Consider the following 22587-nt stretch of genomic DNA (forward strand, 5'->3'; position numbering starts at 1 on the left):
GATGATGATGACGACGACGATGATGATGACGATGACATAAATAAGACTGATGACGCCGCTGATGAATATGATGACGACAGAATGTTACATTGATAGACAAGAACAGTGAATGAATGCTCTGGCTGTTGATAACCTTTTGAACAGGTGAAAGTAGACGAAAATGCACACTCACATACACGTACACACATACACACATACAAACAAACACACACATACACATACACACACATACAAACACACACACACATATAGTTGGCATGAACTGGTGATTTCATTGCACTCGCTTAAATACCTTCAGCGTAGGTATGTTCGAATTGCTGACAAAAAGCGAACAGAACTTTTCTGAAAAGTTTCCGGGTAAAAAAATTTAATCATCTCCTCTATCACGCCATCATCATCATCGTCATCATCATCATCATCATCGTCATCATCATCACCATCATCGTCATCATCATCATCATCATCATCATCATCATCATCATCATCATCATCGTCATCATCGTCGAACAATACCTACCGGTCATTTTTCGAACTAATGAAATAACAATAAAAATGCATTTTCGTAGAAAATCTCAAACAACTGCAGCAATAATATAACATAATAATAACAATAATAATAATAAGGATAATAATATTAATAATGACAATAATAATGATAATAAGGACAATAATAATAACATTTTGTATCTCTGTCCTGGTTGATTTTCCATATATTTAAGTCCTTTGTACTGGCATCTTTCATTAAATTTGTTTTCGGATTTTATCTGGTAGCGAGGCCAATGTGTGTGTGTGTGTGTGCGTGTGTGTGTGTGTGTTTGTGTATGTATGTGTGTATGAATGTATGAATGAACGAATGTATTTTTTATCTTTTCTTGTCCTACGAATGAATGAATGAATGAATTATCTTATCATCATTCTTATCATTATTACAATCATCATCATCGTCATCGTCGTCATCCGCATCACGTTATTATTCCATATCATCTTCACATCATTAAGTTTATTTTTCTTAGCAGGCATGCAGTTTTGACAGGACAGAACGCAAAATCAAATATCTCCCTAGCAACTGTCAATCAAAAATATGACTAATCTTCATTCATTCATTTTTTCATTCATTCATTCATTCATTTATTCATTCATTCATTCATTCACTCGCTTGTTTGCTCCTTCACTCGCCTGAACTATAATTTTTAGGACTAGACAGAGGAGAGAGAGAGAGAGAGAGAGGGAGGGAAGGAGATAGAGAGAGAAAAATGAAGATATACAAAATGTCAAAATGTAGATGAAATTAGAAGAATATGAGTATGTGTCAATCAAAAATACTCAATTAAATTTACTCGCTCCTTTATTCCTCTGCTTAAATTATCATCTCAGATGGAGAAGATGGAAAGAGAGAATAAGAAAAAGAAAGAGTAAGAAAGAGAGAGAGAGAGACGAGAGGTAAAGAAAGAAATAATTTGACCCGTACATTAAATTAAGGACGTATCAAATGGCAGCGTTCAATAACAATTATTTCAAGGGGTAGCATTCGATACCTCAGTCTCTCTTGTACATACATACATACTATGCATGAGTGTACGTGTATGTGTATGTTTGTGTTTGTGTGTATGTATGTATGTATGTAGGTGTGTGTGTTTGTGTGTGTTTGTTATGTGTGTGTGTTTGTTATGTGTGTGTGTGTGTGTGTGTGTGTGTGTGTGTGTGTGTGTGTGTGTGTGTGTGCGTGATACGAGCGTGTTTCATACCCTTCATCATTCATTTTTCAAAATAATTACAACAGTTGCATCAGCAGACGATCGGGTAAAATTGTACGTGCCAAGCAAAAACGTGACCTTGACCTCTAAGCAGAATTTGACCTTGGAATGTCTCACCTCTGGTCCTAGTGACGTGAATGTCACGTGGGGCAAATATGGCGGGTATTTTACGAGCTCAAAAACTCAGCAAAAATCGGGTGGGTGACGGGATGTCTTCATGAAATGATCTTGCAATAATTTAATAAAGAAAACTTTTACTGATCAGTAGATGTCAGACTTGTTTCATTTCTGCTGCGTTTGTTGAATAAATTTGAAATTCATTCATGGTTTATTCAATCAACCAATCAACCAACCGACCGACCGATCAACCAGCCAACCAAACAATCTATCAACTAACCAGTCAACCAACCAATCAACTAACCAATCAACTAACCAATCAACCAACCAACCAAACAATCATCCAACCAACCAACTAACCAATTAACCAATCAACCAACCAACCAACCAATCAACCAACCAATCCACCAACCAACCAATCAACCAACCAACCAATCAATCAATCAATCAATCAATCAATCAACCAACCATCTTTTAATAACGAAAAAACAGGTCGCCTAACGATAACAAACGTCCAACGAAACGATATCGGAACGTATGAATGCAAAGTTTATCCTAATAACAATAACGCTGACATCAACAACAACATCAACAACAACAACAATGACGATGATGATAGTAGGAATGAGGAAGATGATGGTAGTAGTAGTAGAGGTGTCAATCAAAAAGTTGTCACGGAAACTGTATCGGTCATGGTTTACGGTAAGTTTTCATTGAATTTATTTGATCCTTTACTTACTAATTACATTTTTAACTTTTTTTTTATTGTAAATTATATTTATAATCAACTGCTCAATCAATCGATCAATCGATCAATCAATCAATCAATCAATCAATCAATCAATCAATCAATCAATCAATCAATCAATCAATCAATCAATCAATCAATCAATCAATCAATCAATCAATCAATCAATCAATCAATCAATCAATCAATCAATCAATCAATCAATCAATCAATCAATCAATCAATCAATCAATCAATCAATCAATCAACCAATCAATCAATCAATCAATCAACCAATCGTTGCCTCAACAAACCTACCGATCAATTATTGAAATGCAGAACCAACAAAAGCAGAGATAATATCGCCTGATTTCCAAAGGGCCAAGAAAGGCTCTACTTTAATTATCCGTTGCAAAACTTCGGGTACCCCAATAGTGCATGTCAGGTGGTTTTTTAATGGGGTGGCACTACTGGATGGGCCCTTCGTTACCGTCAGGGGTGAGGGCTGTTTTTAAAAAATTTTAATTTTTACGTTTTGTTCGTTCTATCTATTCCATCCATTCAACAATCAATCGATCGACAGTAAACTCTCCTTTACCTTTCTTTCAACGATTTAAACATTCATTCTTCAATCGGAAATCTCTCAATCTCTCAATCAATCCTTCGTTCATTCATTCGTTTATTTATTTATCCATCATTCATTCACTTTTTAACCAGACACAACGGTCACCTTATCAAACATCAACGAAAAGCAAGAGGGCATCTACCAATGCTTCGCCAGCAACTTAATCGGGTCAGCCAATAGTGCCGCAAGGCTGATTTTATCTAGGTCAAACCAGGTCAAAGGTCAGGATCGTGTGGTTTTTGTTTTTGAAATTTAGAGATTTAAATTAATTTTTAAACAGCCGCTGGATGAGTTTTTTTTTTTTAGAAAGATGTTATTTTCGCAGAAACAAAGATTCAAAACAACAACTCGTCATCGGCCCTATTATCGTCACCATCAAAGACCAAAGACAAAACAACATCGAAATTTACAACAGCATCAACAACAACGACAACGACATTGAAGAAGAATGGCGCAAAAAAACCACACCGGCCATCGTCGTCATCGTTACCAAAGACGCAAAATATCGTCAGGCCTTCTAAACCGGAAGTGACTTTGCAAGAAAACATGGACGTGTTTTTGGAATGGACACTCATCAACTATAATAATCATAAATATAACAACAACAACAACAGTAATAATAATAAAAATGACGATGATGATAATGATGACCATCATCTTCACTTTGAAGTACAAATGAAAAGAGTAACTTCGTATAAGGCAGCCAGTTTGAATAATAATAATAATAACAACAATTACAATGATGATAATGATAATGATCGGAATGATGATGATGATGATGTCTCAAAAACAGGACGCTGGGATACAATAGATGATATGGTATCCTATAATGATAGATCGTACGTTGTATCTAATGATATCATGCTGCCAGGTAATTTTGTATTGCTTGGTATTTTATATTGCTTTGTGCCGTACATATTTTCAAAAAGTTTTTCATCATTTTTTCTTAATCAAGATTAACAATTATTAAATCAATTGACCAATCAATCAACCAATCATTCATTCATCCATCCATCCATTCATTCATTCATCCATTCATTCATTCACCCATTTATTCATTCAATTTTTTTTCTCCATCAATCAATCAATCAGTCAATAAAATTTCTCCAGGCAAAACTTACCGTTTCCGAATCTGTCTCTTTGACGCGAGACGACCTCGACCTTGTAGATTTAGCCAAGAATCAAACAAACTATTTATAACAGACGATCAGCAGCAGCCAATAGAATCGCAGCATCAGCAGCAACATCAGCAGCAAATAAAAACGCAGCACCAACATCAACAGCCAATTGAATTGCAACATTCAAATGTGGTGAAACCTCCTCAGCCAATCATCGTAGAGGCTTCGTCGCCCTCCTGTACGGAGATCTTGATTCGCTGGCAGGTCACAAATTATAACAATAATTATAATAGTATTTATTATTACTAAAAAAATTATAACTATAATTTAATATTATAGGTACCTGGTTATGACATACAAGATATAGACGGTGTTTACAGCATATCGACGAATGACTATGATGATGACGATGACGATGATGATGATGATTACAACTACAATGATGACGACGACGATGATGATGTTGCTGGTAGTCATGATTATGATACTGATTTACATTATAATAATGATGATAATGGTAGAGATGACGAAGGCGATGATGATGATGATGTTAATAATGATTATCTGAACGATGTTTATGATGCTAATGACGATGATGATGACGATCCCAAACTCAACGAAAGTAACACATACGGTAACAATTACGTAAAGAAAGGCCTTAATAACAAAAAAATTAACGGCGATAATAATAACAACAACAATAATAATAATAACCCAAAAAACAATAATAAAAATAAAAGAAGAAAAATTAATGGCAAAACAAGAAGAGATAGAAGGAGCGTAAGAAAAGGTAGGTGGATAATTATAATTATTATTATTATTATTATTATTATTATTGCTGTTGTTGTTGTTATTTTTACTGTTGTTGTTGCTGCTGCTGCTGCTACAGACGTTAATGTGATTTTTTGTTGTTGTTGTTGTAATTGATAATTGAAGATTATTATTGTTGTGAAGATTATTATTGTTGTGAAGATTATTATTGTTGTGAAGATTATTATTGTTGTGAAGATTATTATTGTTGTGAAGAATATTATTTGTTGTGAAGATTATAATTATTATTGTTAGAGTCATCAGATGGTATTTCATTTCAACATTACCCGAATAGGCATACAACACTTCTACATACATTATGCCCCGTACGAGCACCAGACAGCAGTCCAGACTTTGAAAGTTGACAGCGGGAGAAGTAGAGATGTGTTGGTGGCGAAGTTGAAGCCCTCCACGGCCTACCTGTTTAAAATGCAAAGTGTATTTTACGACGAAAATGAGAGTGATTATAGCAAGCCTATTGTGGGTGAAACTAAAGGTTTGTTGGTTGGTTGGTTGGCTAGTTGATTGGTTGGTTGGTTGGTTGGTTTGTTGGTTTGTTGGTCGGTTGACTGATTGATTAAGTAATTGCTAGATTCATTTTTTGATTTTCTGCTTGAATAAGAATTGGATGGAGTCTAAAAATATTTCTCATCTGGATAACAGCAATATTTTTCAAATTCCAAAATCATCATTAATGTTCTCACAGAATGCCAACTGCCTGCAAACCACATCAACAACGAATACAACAACAACATCAACAACAACATCAACAACAACAACAACTTTGACTACAACAACAACATCAACGACAACAACAACAGATTCAACTACAAAAACGAGAAACAAACCAAAAGCACCAGCCCTAAAAATCTGCAAAATGTGGCAAGCCCCGACTTTGCCAGCCAGTCTCTCTACGTGATTGGTGGGGTAATGTCTGTCCTCGTTGTGGCCGCTTTCGTGGCTGCTGTCGCCATCTGTTGCTATAAAAAAAAGAAAAAGAATGGATGCAACGATAAAAGTGATTTTATTGTCAGTTTATTATCGGGGAAAATAATTTTTTGAAGGTTTGGAATTCAAGTTAGCATAAATAATCATAAAATTTTCTATGAATATTATTATAAATTATTATAATTTCTTTCCCACAGACCCACACCTCAACCAATCACTGATGCATTGCTACCAAGGCAGCCACCATCACCATCATCTGATTGGTCCAAATGAGACCGTATGCTCCACCCATCTGCCATCCTGCAACGGACATTGTACGTTAGGAGGGGGCACTGTTGAATACTGCCAGCCAATGAACGTCGAGGATTCTGTCAGGGCTCTTCCCATTGGGTCAAAATTTCAAGCCAACTGCACTAAAGTAAAACTAATTGAAAGAATTAAAGACAAATGATTAATCACTTAAACAATTAATTAGAAATTTATTAATATAGTTTGCGCTATTTAAAAAACTTGCAATTCAACTTTTTTACTTTCGATTTCTTGAAAATTGTTAAATAACTTCAATCAATCAATCAATCAATTAGCTTATAAAGCGCTATTTCCGCGATGTTCAACTTGGGATAAGTTCGTAGATTAGATAATTTTTCTGTGTTTCAGCGTTGTATTTTTGTGTAGTTTCTCTGTATAAATACCTTAATTGACTATTAATTAATTTTCCACAATGAATATCCCGAAAAATTTGTCCTGTAAAAACCTGAGATGATATTTGAAGATTATTTATAACAATTTTCCTGAGTACCGGTATTGAATTTTTTAGGTATTTCTGGTGTTTGAAGACCTTAATTTACAATTTTTCTTGAAAATTCACCTAGCTACCTCCAGAATTAACACTACCGCATCCACCTCATCAACAGTTTTCTTGTCAGAAAAGCCTAACCTACTCAAAATGTACAAACATCAGTAATAATATCACAGGTTTGTAAGTGCGTGCGTATGTGCATGTGTATGTGCGTGTGTGTGGTTTGTTTGTTTGTGCTGGTTTGTTTGTGTGTGTGTGCGTGCGTGTGTGTGTTTGTGTGTGTGTTTGTGTGTGCGTGTGTGTACGCGCAAAAAGTACGTTGGTAATATTGATAATGATGTTGCTGAAGTTGCTGACGTTGATTATGATAACAACAACATGAAACAACAACAACATTAACAACAACAACAACCCCAACAACAACAACAACAACAATCAGACGAAGGCGTTTTGTATGACCAGCTGACTGATCCAGAAGATAGAAACTGCACTACCATCAACAACAACAACAAAAACAACAACATCAATGACATCAACAATTCTAATTTTGCCGTCTGTAGCAACATCAACAGCTGCAGCAGTAATGGCAGCGGCAGCCACAGCCACAACAGCAGCAGCAACAACAACAACAATGAAATTTTATTAAATTACACTAGTAACAACAACATCAACAACAACAACAACGCTAACAGCGCTTGCATTTTAAATTTTAATTCATTTCAGCAACAGCAACAAGTTGCAACAAACCAGCCTCAACCACTCACCTCAGATGCTTATTGGGTCTTGGAAAACCAATCAAATCTCAACAATAACATCAACAACAACAACACTAACACCAACAACATTAACAACAACAATTACAGTAACCCACATTCAGATGAAAGCGTCAGCGGCGAGAGTAGTGGCGGATATTACGTCACAAACCACAATGTGGCCACCGACAACCACAACTACCCACACAACAACAACAACAACAAAAGTTTATTTTTACAACAACAACAAAATCAGCAACTATTTTTGCAAAAACCGGCGCTTAACACAACAAGCGAATCAATGCTAGAAAATAATCATCATAGTAGGAAAAACAACCCAACGTCACCTTCAACCCGATTGGCCAATCCTAATTTCAATTCGACCAATCAGCTAACGCAGCCTTTTATACAGCCACAGATGTATTGCCTAACTAGAAACAATGTTACAAATTGTGAGAAAGATCATGATGATGGAAATGATATCATGGCCTAGTCACATTGTCATTACATTATCACTATGAATTATATATATATTAATATATATATATATATATATATATATATATATATATATGTGTGTGTGTGTGTGTGTGTGTGTGTATGTGTGAGTGTGTGTGTGTGTGTATGTGTATAATGTATTAGTTTAATTAAATAGCTAAAACTTTTAAACTTTTTTTTATTTATAATTCTTATGTGTCATTTGTTGTTGGTTTTCATTAAGTGGTGATAACGATGACGATGTTGGTGATCAACACCATATGATGATAATGACGACGACGATGATGATGACGATGATGATGTTGTTTTTTTGTTAGTTTTCAATTTTTCGTATTTCGAATATGAGAATATATATATATATATATATATATATGCATATAAAAATAGTTTTTTTTATCCGGTTAGTGAAGATGGTTTTCCGGAGAGAAAAATTAGTTTCGGTTTCCAAAAAAGAACTTTTTGTTTTGATTTCTTTGTAGTCTTTTCAATATTTAGTTTTTTTAACGTAAATTTATAATATCTGTTCTTTGTTGTTGTTTTTTTTTGTAAGAAAGAGATTTCAAACTTAATTGTGTTATTTGTTGTTGTTATTATTATTGTTATTAAAATCATTTTTAATGTTATCGTGCTTTTAATTTAAATGAATTCTAAAGAAACCAGCATGCTAAATTCTTGCCTCTACAAATAATGAAAAAGATTTAATTTTTTATTCCATCCATTCGTTCATTCTTTTAATTGTTCGTTCGTTCAATCATTCATTTGTTCATCCATTCATTTGTTCGTTCGTTCGTTCGTTTCTATACTGAGAATTATCATCATACTCAATAGCCGAAATGAATTTATTGAAACTTTTTTTCAATTTATGTGCGTATGTGTGTGTGTGTGTGTTTGCATGTGCGTGTGTGTTTATGTATGTGTGAGTGTCTATTCGTCTCTTTCAGTACTTGCCATCATCTTATGTTTATAGTGTAAATTAACTATAAATTTCTTTCATCGTCATTGATTTATTTTTATGAACTGTAGAAAGTATGTGTGGAAATTATATTTGTAACAAACATGTATACGCACACGCACACGCACACACCACACACACACACACACATACACACACATATACACACACATATGTATATATATATATAACTTTTATAGGTATTTGTGTATTGTATTGTTTTTCGGTTTTGTACAGTGTCGTAGTGTATTTTTTGGAATTTCTTTTACGAATTTTTTTCAAAATTTTTCATTTGACTTTCTTGAAACGTATTTGTGTGTTGTGTGTGTGTGTGTCTGTGTGTACGTGTGTGTGCATATGTGTGTGTGCGTGAATGTGTGTGTACGTGTTAGATTAAGAATGGACCTTCTGAATTATTAACGAATGTTTTTGTTTTTCTTATTTCATGCGCTGAAATTTGTAAGAAAAAAAAAACTTGTTTGTTCGTTTAAGAAAAGACAATGAAAGAAAGAGACAGACAGGCGGACAAACTAGACAGACGGACCAGACAGACAGACACATAAACAGACAGAGAAAAAAATGGCAGTTTATATCATTTTTAAGTAAAGAAACACTTTAAAATTTAAACGAAAAATATTGACGCAAGAAAAATAAAATGAATCCGTGTTGAAAGGCTTCGGAGGATGATAATAAAATCAGAAAATTCGAAATAAACCACAAACTTCTCCAACAACCACAACTTCTACTACTGCTACTACTACTGCCACTACTACTGCTACTACTACTGCTGTTCTTGCTGCTACTTCTACTACTACTACTACAACAAAAAAATGGCATCCATTACTACAACTGCTACGACCTTTAGCAGCAGCTTCATATAAAATTTAAAATGCAAATAAATTTTAATCTAATTCGAAATTCAATAACATAACAGAAGAAAGGGGGGAAAGAAGAATGCGAAGAGTGAACGAGAACCAAATGTGCTAATGTCATTTTCCTTCCGTACGTTCTGGTTACAACTCTCATTACGTATGTATGCATGTGTGCGTGCGTCTGTGTTTGTGTGTGTGTGTTTTTACATGTTTGTATGTGTACGAGTGTATATGTATTTCTATGTGTGTACGTATGTATGTATGTGTGACGTGTGAGCGCGTTTATCTACTACTGGTTAAATCTACAATTTTGTATGCGTGTATGGGCTTGTATGTGTGCGTGTTGTGTGTGTGTGTGTGTGTGCGTGCGTGTGTTTTAGGCACTAAGGTAATTAACATTATCGCTGATATAAATCCTATAATGCACTTCAAAAAATTCTCATTATTCGCTTATATTAATTGAACTTTTACATTAACAGTAAAGCTGTCATTAACCTGACTGATGTACGCATACACACACACGCATATATACACGCGCACACATTCACACACACCCATACGCACACATATTATGTACAAACACACATACGCGCACACACATTCGCGCACACTCATACGCACACACATACACATACACACACACATCAATGCAAACACACAAACACTCCCGTTCTATCACATTATGGCAACCAATCAACGGTCTAATAATTAAAAAGAATTTACCGGTAATAATAAAATAAGAAGAAGACGAAATAATAATAATAATAATAATAATAATAATAATAATAATAACAGTGATAATAATAATAATAATTATAATAAATATATTAATAGTAATTGTAGTAATAAGTTTTGTATCAGGAGTTACGGGCGTCTTAGTGCGGGAAAGATGTTATTGCGATGTATTTGTACTTTTAATTACATTTTCCTACACTTAATAAGATTGAGGCAGTAGAGGATGATGACGATGATGATGACGATGACGGTTGTGATGATGATGATACACTTTTTTCTTGACGACGTCATCGCGGTTTAAAAGTTAATTCTGATGACGACCATTTGAATTAAAGATAATGGTGGACGTTATTCCATAAAAACCTGTAATTTAAATCAGGTAGATATATGCATTGTATACGTAAGTATGTATGCATGTATGTATGTATGTATGTATGTATGTATGTATGTTAAAACCAAAACATGATGAGTGACACTGAACCGTCAAACATCAAGTAACAAATGGATTAACACTTTGATTTGTCGTTAATTGCACATGTCGGCATTCAGTTGGATATTTTCAAGCACACAGACACGCAGGAACCGCTGCAACAAGCACGAAATGTGATTAGTTGCGAAAAACAGTTCCCTGCTATCGCCTGATCTGACGCTGATCATTTTGCATATTTCTTTAAGAAATTTAAGGGTGTTTGGGTCCATCGGGCCAAGAACCTCCATGCATATTGGCAAGAATTCCATCGAGGGGAGGGGGTTCCCATATTTTTTCATTTTCTCGTCCGCTGCCCTGGCCGCGGTCAAACCGCATTCTTTACTTGTCAGGTTTACGTATCGTTCGGCGAGGGTGCCAGGGACCGTAACATCCCACGCAGGTCGAGAGTGGCAGCGGCAGAAGAATTATAAACAACGGGAGCCAGCTGAACCACGCTAAGCAACCCCAGCCCACCAAATCGCACCGGCAGCTGAGCCTGGGACCAACCACTGTCAGTCACTTGAACATTGCAAATCGATGACAGGGCGGTGCGCAGGGCTCCGTCAAATTCGCCCAATTTAGAAGGGTCAATGTGTTTAGATGTACGCAGGAAGTACATCAATTTGGGCAAACTGAGGGCATTGCGGATAATAGTCAAGGCATCATGGGCCGAAAGACAGAAAACACGACCCAGGGCGAATTTAAGCTCAGAGAGCTTTTGGTCAAAAAACTTTATTTGATAATCGCCCTCGACCAAGGGTGTGCCTAAAAAACTCAGTTCTGATGCTCCAACTCTGGGTATTTCAGCCAGCGCATGTGGCACCTGAAATAAACTTTGGCAGTGAAGTTCTCATTTTTTAATGTTTAACTCTGAGCCAATTGCAGCGAAGTTATGCTTCAAATATTCGTAGCTATCGGCCAGAGTTGGACCGTCCGAAGCTATGCTGATATCATCCAGATAAGCGCAAACGAAAGTGAACGAAGCTTTCTCTAAGAGTGGATGAAGAGTTAGTGCGAACAACAAAGGACCTAGGGGATCACCCTGCTGTACCCCCTCGGACGATTCTACAACCCAAGAGTGGTAGCCAAGGGAAGAGACTCCGCCATAGGCAGAATGGCAAAAATTATAGATATTGGGACAAAAAAGTTTGACAGCCTCCAACATCGAGTCTCTTCTCAAGGCATTGAAGGCATTTTTAAAGTCCAGTTTCAGAAACCCCCATTGATCGGGGAGGTCGGTGACCAATCTTCGAACCGCATGAACAGCGGCCTCAACACCACCCTTAATCCCGACACCCAACTGAGTCGGGTAGAACTTGGTCTTGAGTTCGACCATGACCAGGGCCAAGGCACATTTGCCGGCCAACCGCCTCCAAACGTTCCCGACCGCAATCGGTCTGACCCCTCCGTCTTTCTTATTTAAAGCTATTAGCCGGCCTCCAAAAAAGAACCGGCGGACGGAGTATGTATGTATGTATGTATGTATGTATGTATGTATGTATGTATGTATGTATGTATGTATGTATGTATGTATGTATGTATGTATGTATGTATGTATGTATGTATGTATGTAATGTATGTATGTATGTATGTATGTATGTATGTATGTATGTATGTATGTATGTATGTATGTATGTATGTATGTATGTATGTTTGTATGTATGTTTGTATGTTTGTTTGTATGTTTGTTTGTATGTATGTAGATGAGTTTTTCGTAATGTATATAAGCCGGATTGTGAGGTCTGTATGTAAGAAAACTGGCCAATGATTACTATATGTAATTTTATTTTTCATTAAGGAGTTCTTGTTTCTTAATATAAATTAAAATAATAAAATAATAAATATTTTTATTGATTTTGTTGTTTATATGTTAGAAATATAATACATTTTTTATAAATTTTGATAAGTTTGACGAGGTGCCAGGCAAGACAGCAACGAGATAAAACTGCAACAACAACAACATCAACATCGTTATCACGTCAACTTACATTATATAACAATCAAAAACACTTTTATTACTCCACAGAAATCACAATAAATTACATTAAATAGCATCACAAATTACAGTAAGCTACGCTATACATTACAGCAAACTCCATAACATTACAAAAATAAACTACACTCCATCACATTACGAAACGTACCATGGCAAGCCAACGAGTCACAGCTGCGTTCTTCATACTGACAACGTTGACCGTGATATTCGGCTCGCCTCGTGGCTACTTCTCGAAAGATAGTACCGACAAAAACCCGACACTACTCGACAAAACCGATTCGGATATGGACGGTTTGACTGGTCGAAACATTTTACCACCGTTCTATTACATCTACAATGGTGGTTTTTATTTTCAAGATTGATTTTTGTTGATTTTTCGATTAATTACCCATTATTCTATTGTTGAATTTTACTTTACATCAAGTTTTAACTGTACGTTTCACAATATTCTCAATTAAGTAGCTACTCATAATGTCACTTCTGCACTTATTAATGATAATAACAACGCTAAAAAGGCAAATAAAACATCAAATATTGAATCATTTTAATTAAATTTAGATTAAAAATCGACTAAAAGATAAATATAATTTTTTTTTCATATATAATTTTAATCTTAAATCGAAGGTGTGCCGGAGTTAATCGAGACTGGTTCAGAAAATGGGGATGGTGATGTTTCATACCAGGGCAAGGACCATATGAAGAAAAGATTTTCAGAATTTTTGGGAGGAAAAAGAAGCGATAAAAGATTTTCGGAGTTTCTCGGAGGAAGAAAATGACGTCAAAATGAAATGAAAAAAATAATCTTCATTAAATAAATAATTTTCAGTTAAAACTGACTGTTACATTCTCAAATGAAAATGATTTCCTGCTAACATGGTATTGCTCATTTGCTTAAAAATTCGAACGAAGAAATGATGTTTCATTTGAAAATATTAGTTTTTTTTAACTCTAAATATACATTAACATGTTAGTTGCATGTAATGCATTCAATCGTTCGTTCGTTTGTTCATTCATTTAGTCTTTATACAAATTCGTTCCATCGATTCAAGATACTATTAATCAGAAACGTGATAAGTTACGTTACCAAATTATACATTTCCATACTCTGGAGATTGTGTAGTACTACACGAATCTAGTTATACACTGTCAGCTCATTTCATTTTCAATAAATCAGCTTAACATTCCCAAAAATAATCGAGTCTTAGAGCGTACTTCTTAATGATAACTATTCAATTTATAACCATTATACCCATCTATATAGACTTTAACATATAGAATCATATATATATATATATATATATATATATATATATATATATATACATACATATATATACATATATATACATATATAGATGAACTTTGACGTTGTAAAAATTAACTTTGGTGTTGTAAACTTGAACTTTAATGCGAATTAGGAGTCAGGTTTCTTTATTGGCTGGTCATCTTCTTTGGTCTCCTTTTTTTTTCATCGATAACATCATATTCTTTTTTGTCACTATTTACGATGCTAGTTTTTATTACCTCTTTGTTTTCGTTGTTGGTTAAGCGCCTGGTTGGAAGTGAGGTTGTCATTTTTTGTTGTATATTTATTTTTGGTTTATTGATGTCAATTAGGACTGCTTCTGCAATTTTAAGATGCGTGTAGTTGCTGTTCTGGTATATTACTTTGGTGTTGCTGTCGAGGATTTCACGGTTAATTGTGATTGAGTGTGTTGAGTCCAAATGAGATTTGATAGCACCACTCTGTTTATGCATCGTAAGCCTTCTAGTCAGTGAGGTAGTAGTAATCCCGATATATGAGCCATGTTCACGTGCACAGCCGTCAAAGGGGCAATTAAATTCATATATTACGTGATTACGCTTTAACTCAGAGTTATCTCTAGGACTGCAGTTGTTTTTCAGTATTAGGTGAGACGTCTTTTTATTGTTGTAATAAATTCGGAGTTTAACTTTACTATTTGGGTTGGTTGGTGTGACATTTTTATTGATGATATGTTTAAGAATGGCTTCATCTACCTTGTATGCAGTTGACATGTGATTTCTGTAATACAAGATGATGTCGTTATCTTGATTGTTGGTACTAGGAAGGTTATTGCAGTGTAGTAATTTGCCTTTAACAATCTTTTCAATAGAGTAAGTCTTATATCCATTGTTTACAAGTAAGTTAGTGACTCTCTTTAATTCAGCGTCGCGATTTTCAATATCGGAAGAGTGTGTGAATGCCCGGTTCACAAATGATTTTATTGTGCTGTCTTTAAATTGTTCAGTGCATTCACTTTGTCCATTCAAACAAATTCCTGTATTCGTTTCTTTGACATAGACCGTGGTTTTGAATCGTTCTTCGCCACGGGTGACCAACACATCAAGGAAAGGTACCTTCTAACCAAAGTAATATACCAGAACAGCAACTACACCCATCTTAAAATTGCAGAAGCAGTCCTAATTGACATCAATAAACCAAAAATAAATATACAACAAAAAATGAAAACCTCACTTCCAACCCGGCGCTTAACCAACAACGAAAACAAAGAAGTAATAAAAACAAGCATCGTAAATAGTGACAAAGAAGAATATGACGCTATCGATGAAAAAAAATGAAGATGACCAGCCAATAAAGAAACCTGACTCCTAATTCGCATCAAAGTTTAATTTTACAACATCAAAGTTAATTTTTACAACGTCAAAGTTTATCTTGACAAAGTAAATATTTCCCTATATATACAGCAAGGAGCACTGATGATGATTCATTCGGAATCGAAATATGGCCTTATTAGCAGCATGAATTCGAAAATTAAGTTTTTTTTTGAATTTTAATAAACTAAACGTTCACCAAAAAAACTTTAGTGAGGAAAATCGAAAAAACGAACTACAGACATATTTACAAACAAGTTTATCTTGACAAAGTAAATATTTCCCTATATATACAGCAAGGAGCACTGATGATGATTCATTCGGAATCGAAAAATGGCCTTATTAGCAGCATGAATTCGAAAATTAAGTTTATTTTGAATTTTAATAAACTAAACGTTCACCAAAAAAACTTTAGTGAGGAAAATCGAAAAAACGAACTACAAACATATTTACGCCAAACATTCGGTAGAATTTATAGAGTATTGTAAAAATTATGGTCTATTACCAACACACACACACACACACACACACACACACACATATATATATATATATATATATATATATATATATATATATATAATATAACACATATATTCTATATATGTGTAAAGAATATAGAATGTTATATTCTATATATGATAATTGCCATATATATAGATTATAATATATAATATAATATATATAACATATAATGTGATATTTATATATGTTATATTTATAATTGTAGTAAAATACAATGTTATTTATTTGGTAGTTATACGAACCCTGGCAAAGAATCGAAAATTTTATTTCTTCAATTTTGAACTTTTTATCGCCTTATGCAATTTCCTAATTTTGTTTGTTTTTGTGTGAAGTTTGATCGAAAAGTCCAATAAATTTGCCATTTTAATTCATATTTTTTAAATTATCAACATGGAACTAACTAAAGAAGTTACGGTTAGAAATTTCACCATTTTGTTAAAATAAATAATAAGATTCGTTTTTAAAGCAATGAATGGTTAGGGAATGGGTTGTTTCTTTCCTGGTTTAGTAGTTTTTTTAGTAGCTAAAATTTTTCCTAACCCTGACACTAACTAACCTTAAATTTATACTAAATATCTTTCCAAACATAGAATTATTTCCTATTTCAGAAATAGTATTTCTGTATTTCATAAAAAAATTTAATTTACAATACATTTTATTTTTCTGAAATAGCTTAAACTTGAAGCTGAATGTTAGTTAACAAACGTTTTCTAGCTTTTTACAAGTCTAAAATTATAGTAGTTATGCTTGATTAGCAATCTTTTAAAATTTTGCAGGATATGTCTTTCTTCAATTTACTGAAGATTCGAATTGGTTCTTTTGATGACAACTGTCCTGTTAGGTGCAAATTAGTGGCGGCCAGCAATAGATATGGACTGGTTTTTGCTGCTTGTTCTGATGGTATTAGTATTTTTTTCAAATAAAATACTTTTTAAAGATTATATCAACCTTTATGACATTATTATGCCAATATTATTTTCTATTAAATTTATATAAAAATAAAATAAATGACACAAAACTTTTAAACTACAAATTTTAATATATATTCTTTTATGTCATTATTTTCAATCAGTTTTAAGAGTCATGAAAGTATCACAGCTTGACGAGCAGATGATGTCTGACATGAATAACAACAGAAAAGGCCGGCTGGTAATAGAAAATTTCAAGTTTCTCCGGACCATAGATACAGAAGGATTTATTGTTCATGTGTCCGTAAATGCTGATGAATCTTTACTGTCTCTCTGCCTTATCCAAAATAGAATCATCTTTGTTGAAATTTTTGAAATCAAAGTCTTTGCAGAGGTCATTATGGTCATTGAATTGCTATCATTAACTAACTTCTTCCTCTCTTAAATAAATTTATTTATAACCTTATTAAAAATTTGTCATAGGTTGTAGAGAGGCTATATTATATTTTAAAACATTAAAATTTTTTATTAGAAAATGTGCATCACACAGGGCATCCACATTATACTTGAATGTCATAGCAGAAATTAAAAAAAAATCAAATCATAATTGAAATTCAACGTACCCCAACCTCAGACATCTCCTGAACCATTCCAATTGATCAAACTAACCAACACACCCGGAGACCAACTTCTTAACTTTCAATGGAATCCAGGCTCCGACTTTTTGAACATGTTTGCTGTTTGTACATCGGACGGATGGGTGACCATCTATGAGGTTCAGGATAGCCAGTTCAAGATTGTCGTCTCACATAGAGGAGAATTCTCCGGAGGAGGTTTGGTGGTTGATTGATTGATTGATTTGTTGGTTAGTTGGTTGATAACTGGGTTGATTCTTTGGTTGGTTGGTTGGTTGTTTGATCGGTCAATCAATTCATAATCTTCTTTAAAAATCATGAAACAGCTCATAGATTTATAATTAAATTTTCCACTGAAGTTTGTTGGAGCCCGAAAGGCAAGCAGATAGCGCTAGGTAGGAAAACGGGTGATGTTGTGATGTACACGCAGTCACTGAAGGAGAAAAATTGCATAATGCCGTGCTCAAAAGTTAGAGAATTGGCCAATGGTGCCTCAGTCTCAGGTTAAACATCATTTCTATCATCTTCCTCATTACTTTTATCTTAGTCCTTTTTAATCATTGTTATCATCTTTTCATGCCAAGTGTTTATCATTTTCTAGTTTCGCCATGATCATTTTCACTATTTCTGCGAAAATTTTTAAAGACATCGTCATTATTATTAACAGTTACGTCATCTTCATCAAAAACAACATCATTATCATAATCGCCGCCTCCAAAAACATCACCATGATCATCATCACGAACGACGTCATCTTGCAGTTGTGGATATTCTATGGGAAGCAGCTCACCTGATGTTTGTTGCTTACAGGTTGAGGAATGATGAAAATGAACAACCACAGCTTGTCTACTATAATCTTAAGGTGACTTGAATGCTTTTTTTTATTGATTGATTGATTGATTGATTGATCGATCGAATGATTGATTGATTGATTGATTGATTGATTGATTGATTGATTGATTGATTGATTGATTGATTGATTGATTGATTGATTGATTGATTGATTGATTGATTGATTGATTGGCTTTTTTGTATGACCACACAAATCAATGCAGAACCATCAGCAGCCGTTCATATTGTACGAAGACGTCTGCTATGGCAGTGACCCCTCAAGATATCCATCATACCAAATGGAATTTATCAGAGAATGGTGTCTACATTTTCTTCCAAATTAAGAATAATTATCATTAATATTATTTATTATTATTTTTATTATTATTATTCTTTTCAATTAGGAGCATGGTTGCAATCACATCGGCCACGGCTGTTGACATTGCTATACTAGGAATGGATGACGTTCGTAGTTTACAATCGCGTTATTTCTAATATTTTATTATGTTTGTAATTTTGATTTATTATAGTTTATGTGTGTGTGTGTGTGTGTGTGTGTGTGTGTGTGTGTGTGTGTGTGTGTGTGTGTGTGTGTGTGTGTGTGTGTGCGATGTCTATTGATTCTCTCGTTTTTCAGAAAGAATTGTGGAAATTGTATATCTTCGATGAATGTCGTCCCGAAATCCCGACAGACTCCGATAATTACTCTCCAAATTTTCCCAGAGGCTTTACTTTCTCTTTCAATTCCCAGTTCATATATGAAAAAGGTTTAGTTTCGATTTTATTAGTAGTGGTGATAATGATGATAATATAATATTACTTAATTACGATAATGATAAAATAATAAAAATAGTTTATCCAGACAAAGCTGGGAGAAACCAGAAGCTCATACGAGCTTGTATGGCTCACGCTAATCCTAAAGTGAAAAGATAAATCACAAGTTAAATGAGATAAAATGTCCAGCTTAATGTCCAGATTATTTGAAATACAAACTAAGCAAAGCATATACAAAATGAAGCATTATGAAGTATAGATTCAACAATACGCACAGATTTTCAGCATAATGTTGTTACAGCATATAAGACCATAATTTCAATCCAGAATTAAAATGCCATAAGCAGTTACACACGCACACACACAGGCACACACACAAACACCACACACACACACACACCTACATCAGCATAAAACAAGGAAAGTCAATTTTCGATGAAAAACCAAATCAATCCTCGTTTATAGTCTCCATTTGTTATGGGTCGGACTTTTTTTATTCCATTCATCAGCTTCTGTCTCCAAAGAAAGATGATGAAAAAACTAAAGATAAAAAATAAACTTTAAGACCTTAGTTATAATAATGTATAATAAAAAATGTTAACAATAAACCGATTATAGCATAATGAAGTGTAGATTCAGCAGTACACACACGCACACACACACACCCATACCTACATCATCATCATGAATTACTGAACGTCAATTTTCAATGAAAGACCACCAGAGGTTAAAAATAAACTATTAAGGCCTCAATTGCATTAATGTATAATGAAAAATAATAACCAACAACAATAAACCGACAAAGGACTAATAAGTCTTATATTTTAATTAGATCAGCAAAGAAAAAGTTATTAACAACGAGGTCAAAAGCTAATTTTTTTAAACCGTAATGAACGGTTAGTACAAGTTATACTATCTGGCAGTAACGACCATAAATTCAAAAATTAAAAATAGACGACGAAAACAATGCCGTACAACCAGCTGGAGTATGACGAGTTTATCTTGTACAATAAGTTGATGAATTTGTTAGAAATGAGTGAAATTGGACATGTTTTTTTTTTAAATAATAACGTTATACAAAAATAACTAAATATAGTTTAGAAAGACTCTAAATAAATATAGTTTAGAAACCGGTATTAATTATCATTAACACTATTATAAAACATTAAATATATTTTTTTACCGCATCTTGGCTTAGCTTGAGTTCGTCATCGATAGTTGTACTGTATGTAAATACGCGCAGATACTATCAAATACCCACCATCACCACTGCTGTTGACTCTGTCGACCGATGGATGCCTGGTTGTCTTCGTCGTCACCAACGATGGCTGCAAACCTATCAACAAAACGCCTGAGGCTCTCACAGCTGCCGGTGATTCGACTAATAAAAGTTGGGAGGATATTTAATTTTTGCTATTTTTCTTATTATTGCTTATTATTATGTTTATTGTTATTATCAATTAATATTATTAACACAACTTCCTATTACTGTAGAATATTTTGTTAATATTTGTTATTTTTGTTGTTATTGTAGAGTTGTTGTTGTTGTTGTTTATTTTAGTCATCTGGTTTCTTTATCTTAGAGATGATGTTAGAGGTTGGTGACAGCAACCAGAAAGTTCAGCAGGGTGGCGCAACCGTTGCGTCTCTGCCAGCAGCAACGAGATTTGCACCAGCAAATGTTATTCCCACTCCAGATGCCCCGAAGAACGTCATCACTTTAGGGCACTTGAGAGCACTTTCTCAGCAGCAGCAGCATCAACCACAAAAGCAGTCACAGCAACCGCAACAACTTCCTAAGTTTCAACAGCTTCAGCCACAAACTGATCAACTGAAACAACAACAGCAGCAACAATTTTTCCAACTAGGACCTAAACCGCAGCAACAGCAATCTCAGAAGGCACAGTTTCTCCCGCAACAGCAACAGCCATGTAACACCATGACATTAAACACCAACACTAACAACAACTTGCAACAGTTGACATTCAAATCACTGATGGACAGCAACAACAACAACCCATCATCTCCTAATATTTCATTCAACAAACCACTAAACCAGTCAACTCCTCAGACGTACAGTAGCAACGTCCGATCGAGATTCAATGATCCTTTTAATAACAATGGGCAGGCAGACATTGAAACTAATTTAGGAAATTTCGAAAATGAATTTTCGCCATTGGATGCACAGTCATCAATTCTCAAACAGCAGCAACAACAACAGCAGCAGAAGCTGCAGACAAAATTAGAATTACCAGCTTCTCGAAAACTATCCCACATAGCAGCTAATGAAGCAATAGCCTTCATGACAAAGAACAATGTTAACAGTGATAATAACGCTAATAATTATGATGACGGCAACACAAATGACGGTAGCGATGATGTCATTGATGACGATGCTGCTGATCCATACAGAGGAAGCATTATTGAAGAGGTGGCTGATTTGTTGATTGACTGATTGATTGATTGATTTATTGGTTGGTTGATTGATTGATTGATTGATTGATTGATTGATTGATTGATTGATTGATTGATTGATTGATCAGATGTAACACTTCTACCACCTTATAACTCCTTATTTAACCGGCACAACCACATCAATCCTAGATATGTCACTTCGAGAAAGAACTCAACGAGTTCCTCTCTCGAAAGATGACTTTCGACCTCAGCGACCCCTCCACCCTTGACGACATCACGTCCGGTAAAAAGAGGATTGTGGCTCGTTACATGGAGATGAAGAAGGATTACGATGCTATCTTCAAGGAATTAATTGTTAGCAATGATTTCGTTTTTTTTTTCATTTCAATGAAATTTATTTGAATAGTATAATGTTTCTTTCTCTCTTACTATGTTTCTTTATTTCTATGGTTTTTTCTCTCTCTCTCTCTCTCTCTCTCTCTCTCTCTCTCTCTCTTTCCTTTACTCTCTTCCACTCACTCTCTCTTTCTCTTCTAACTCTCAACAGAACATCAAGCGAGAGACTGACGACTTGCGACTCGAGTCATCGGAAATGTTGATAGTGGCCGAGAGGTGTCGTCTGCTGCAGAGCCGCGACAGCGATCCCATCTATCGAAATTTCCTGGCCCAACGACCCCTGGACCCACAGAGGAA

General features: G+C 34.6%; 3 protein-coding genes across 3 annotated transcripts in view; all 3 read left to right on the top strand.

Moving 5' to 3' along the window:
- HELRODRAFT_169863 (hypothetical protein) overlaps nt 1-8143 on the top strand; it is a gene marked incomplete at both ends in the record, with an annotated part of 12415 nt that extends 4272 nt beyond the window's left edge. The window contains 12 exons of the mRNA XM_009015668.1: nt 1781-1951; nt 2364-2573; nt 3316-3444; nt 3605-3730; nt 4017-4094; nt 4334-4605; nt 4681-5131; nt 5447-5635; nt 5858-6169; nt 6297-6517; nt 6972-7074; nt 7338-8143. Coding sequence (XP_009013916.1) covers nt 1781-1951; nt 2364-2573; nt 3316-3444; nt 3605-3730; nt 4017-4094; nt 4334-4605; nt 4681-5131; nt 5447-5635; nt 5858-6169; nt 6297-6517; nt 6972-7074; nt 7338-8143 — 3068 coding nt within the window. The remainder of the gene's footprint in view (nt 1-1780; nt 1952-2363; nt 2574-3315; nt 3445-3604; nt 3731-4016; nt 4095-4333; nt 4606-4680; nt 5132-5446; nt 5636-5857; nt 6170-6296; nt 6518-6971; nt 7075-7337) is intronic.
- A 3026-nt stretch (nt 8144-11169) lies between these two features.
- Nucleotides 11170-13948, top strand: HELRODRAFT_169864 (hypothetical protein; the record flags this gene model as incomplete). The annotated part of the gene is made up of 5 exons (XM_009015669.1): nt 11170-11201; nt 11332-11526; nt 11721-11897; nt 13330-13463; nt 13797-13948. 5 exons carry the CDS (start codon nt 11170-11172, stop codon nt 13946-13948), a joined length of 690 nt encoding a protein of 229 aa, XP_009013917.1.
- A 2773-nt stretch (nt 13949-16721) lies between these two features.
- Nucleotides 16722-21820, top strand: HELRODRAFT_190902 (hypothetical protein; the record flags this gene model as incomplete). The annotated part of the gene is made up of 11 exons (XM_009015670.1): nt 16722-16745; nt 17108-17231; nt 17404-17480; nt 17874-18072; nt 18234-18377; nt 18636-18736; nt 18930-19024; nt 19110-19170; nt 19343-19472; nt 20723-20870; nt 21065-21820. 11 exons carry the CDS (start codon nt 16722-16724, stop codon nt 21066-21068), a joined length of 1107 nt encoding a protein of 368 aa, XP_009013918.1. The 3' UTR covers nt 21069-21820.
- Between the last annotated feature and the right edge of the window lie 767 nt (nt 21821-22587).

The sequence above is a fragment of the Helobdella robusta genome, assembly GCF_000326865.2.
Source record: "Helobdella robusta unplaced genomic scaffold HELROscaffold_16, whole genome shotgun sequence".
Taxonomy (NCBI): Eukaryota; Metazoa; Annelida; class Clitellata; order Rhynchobdellida; family Glossiphoniidae; genus Helobdella; species Helobdella robusta.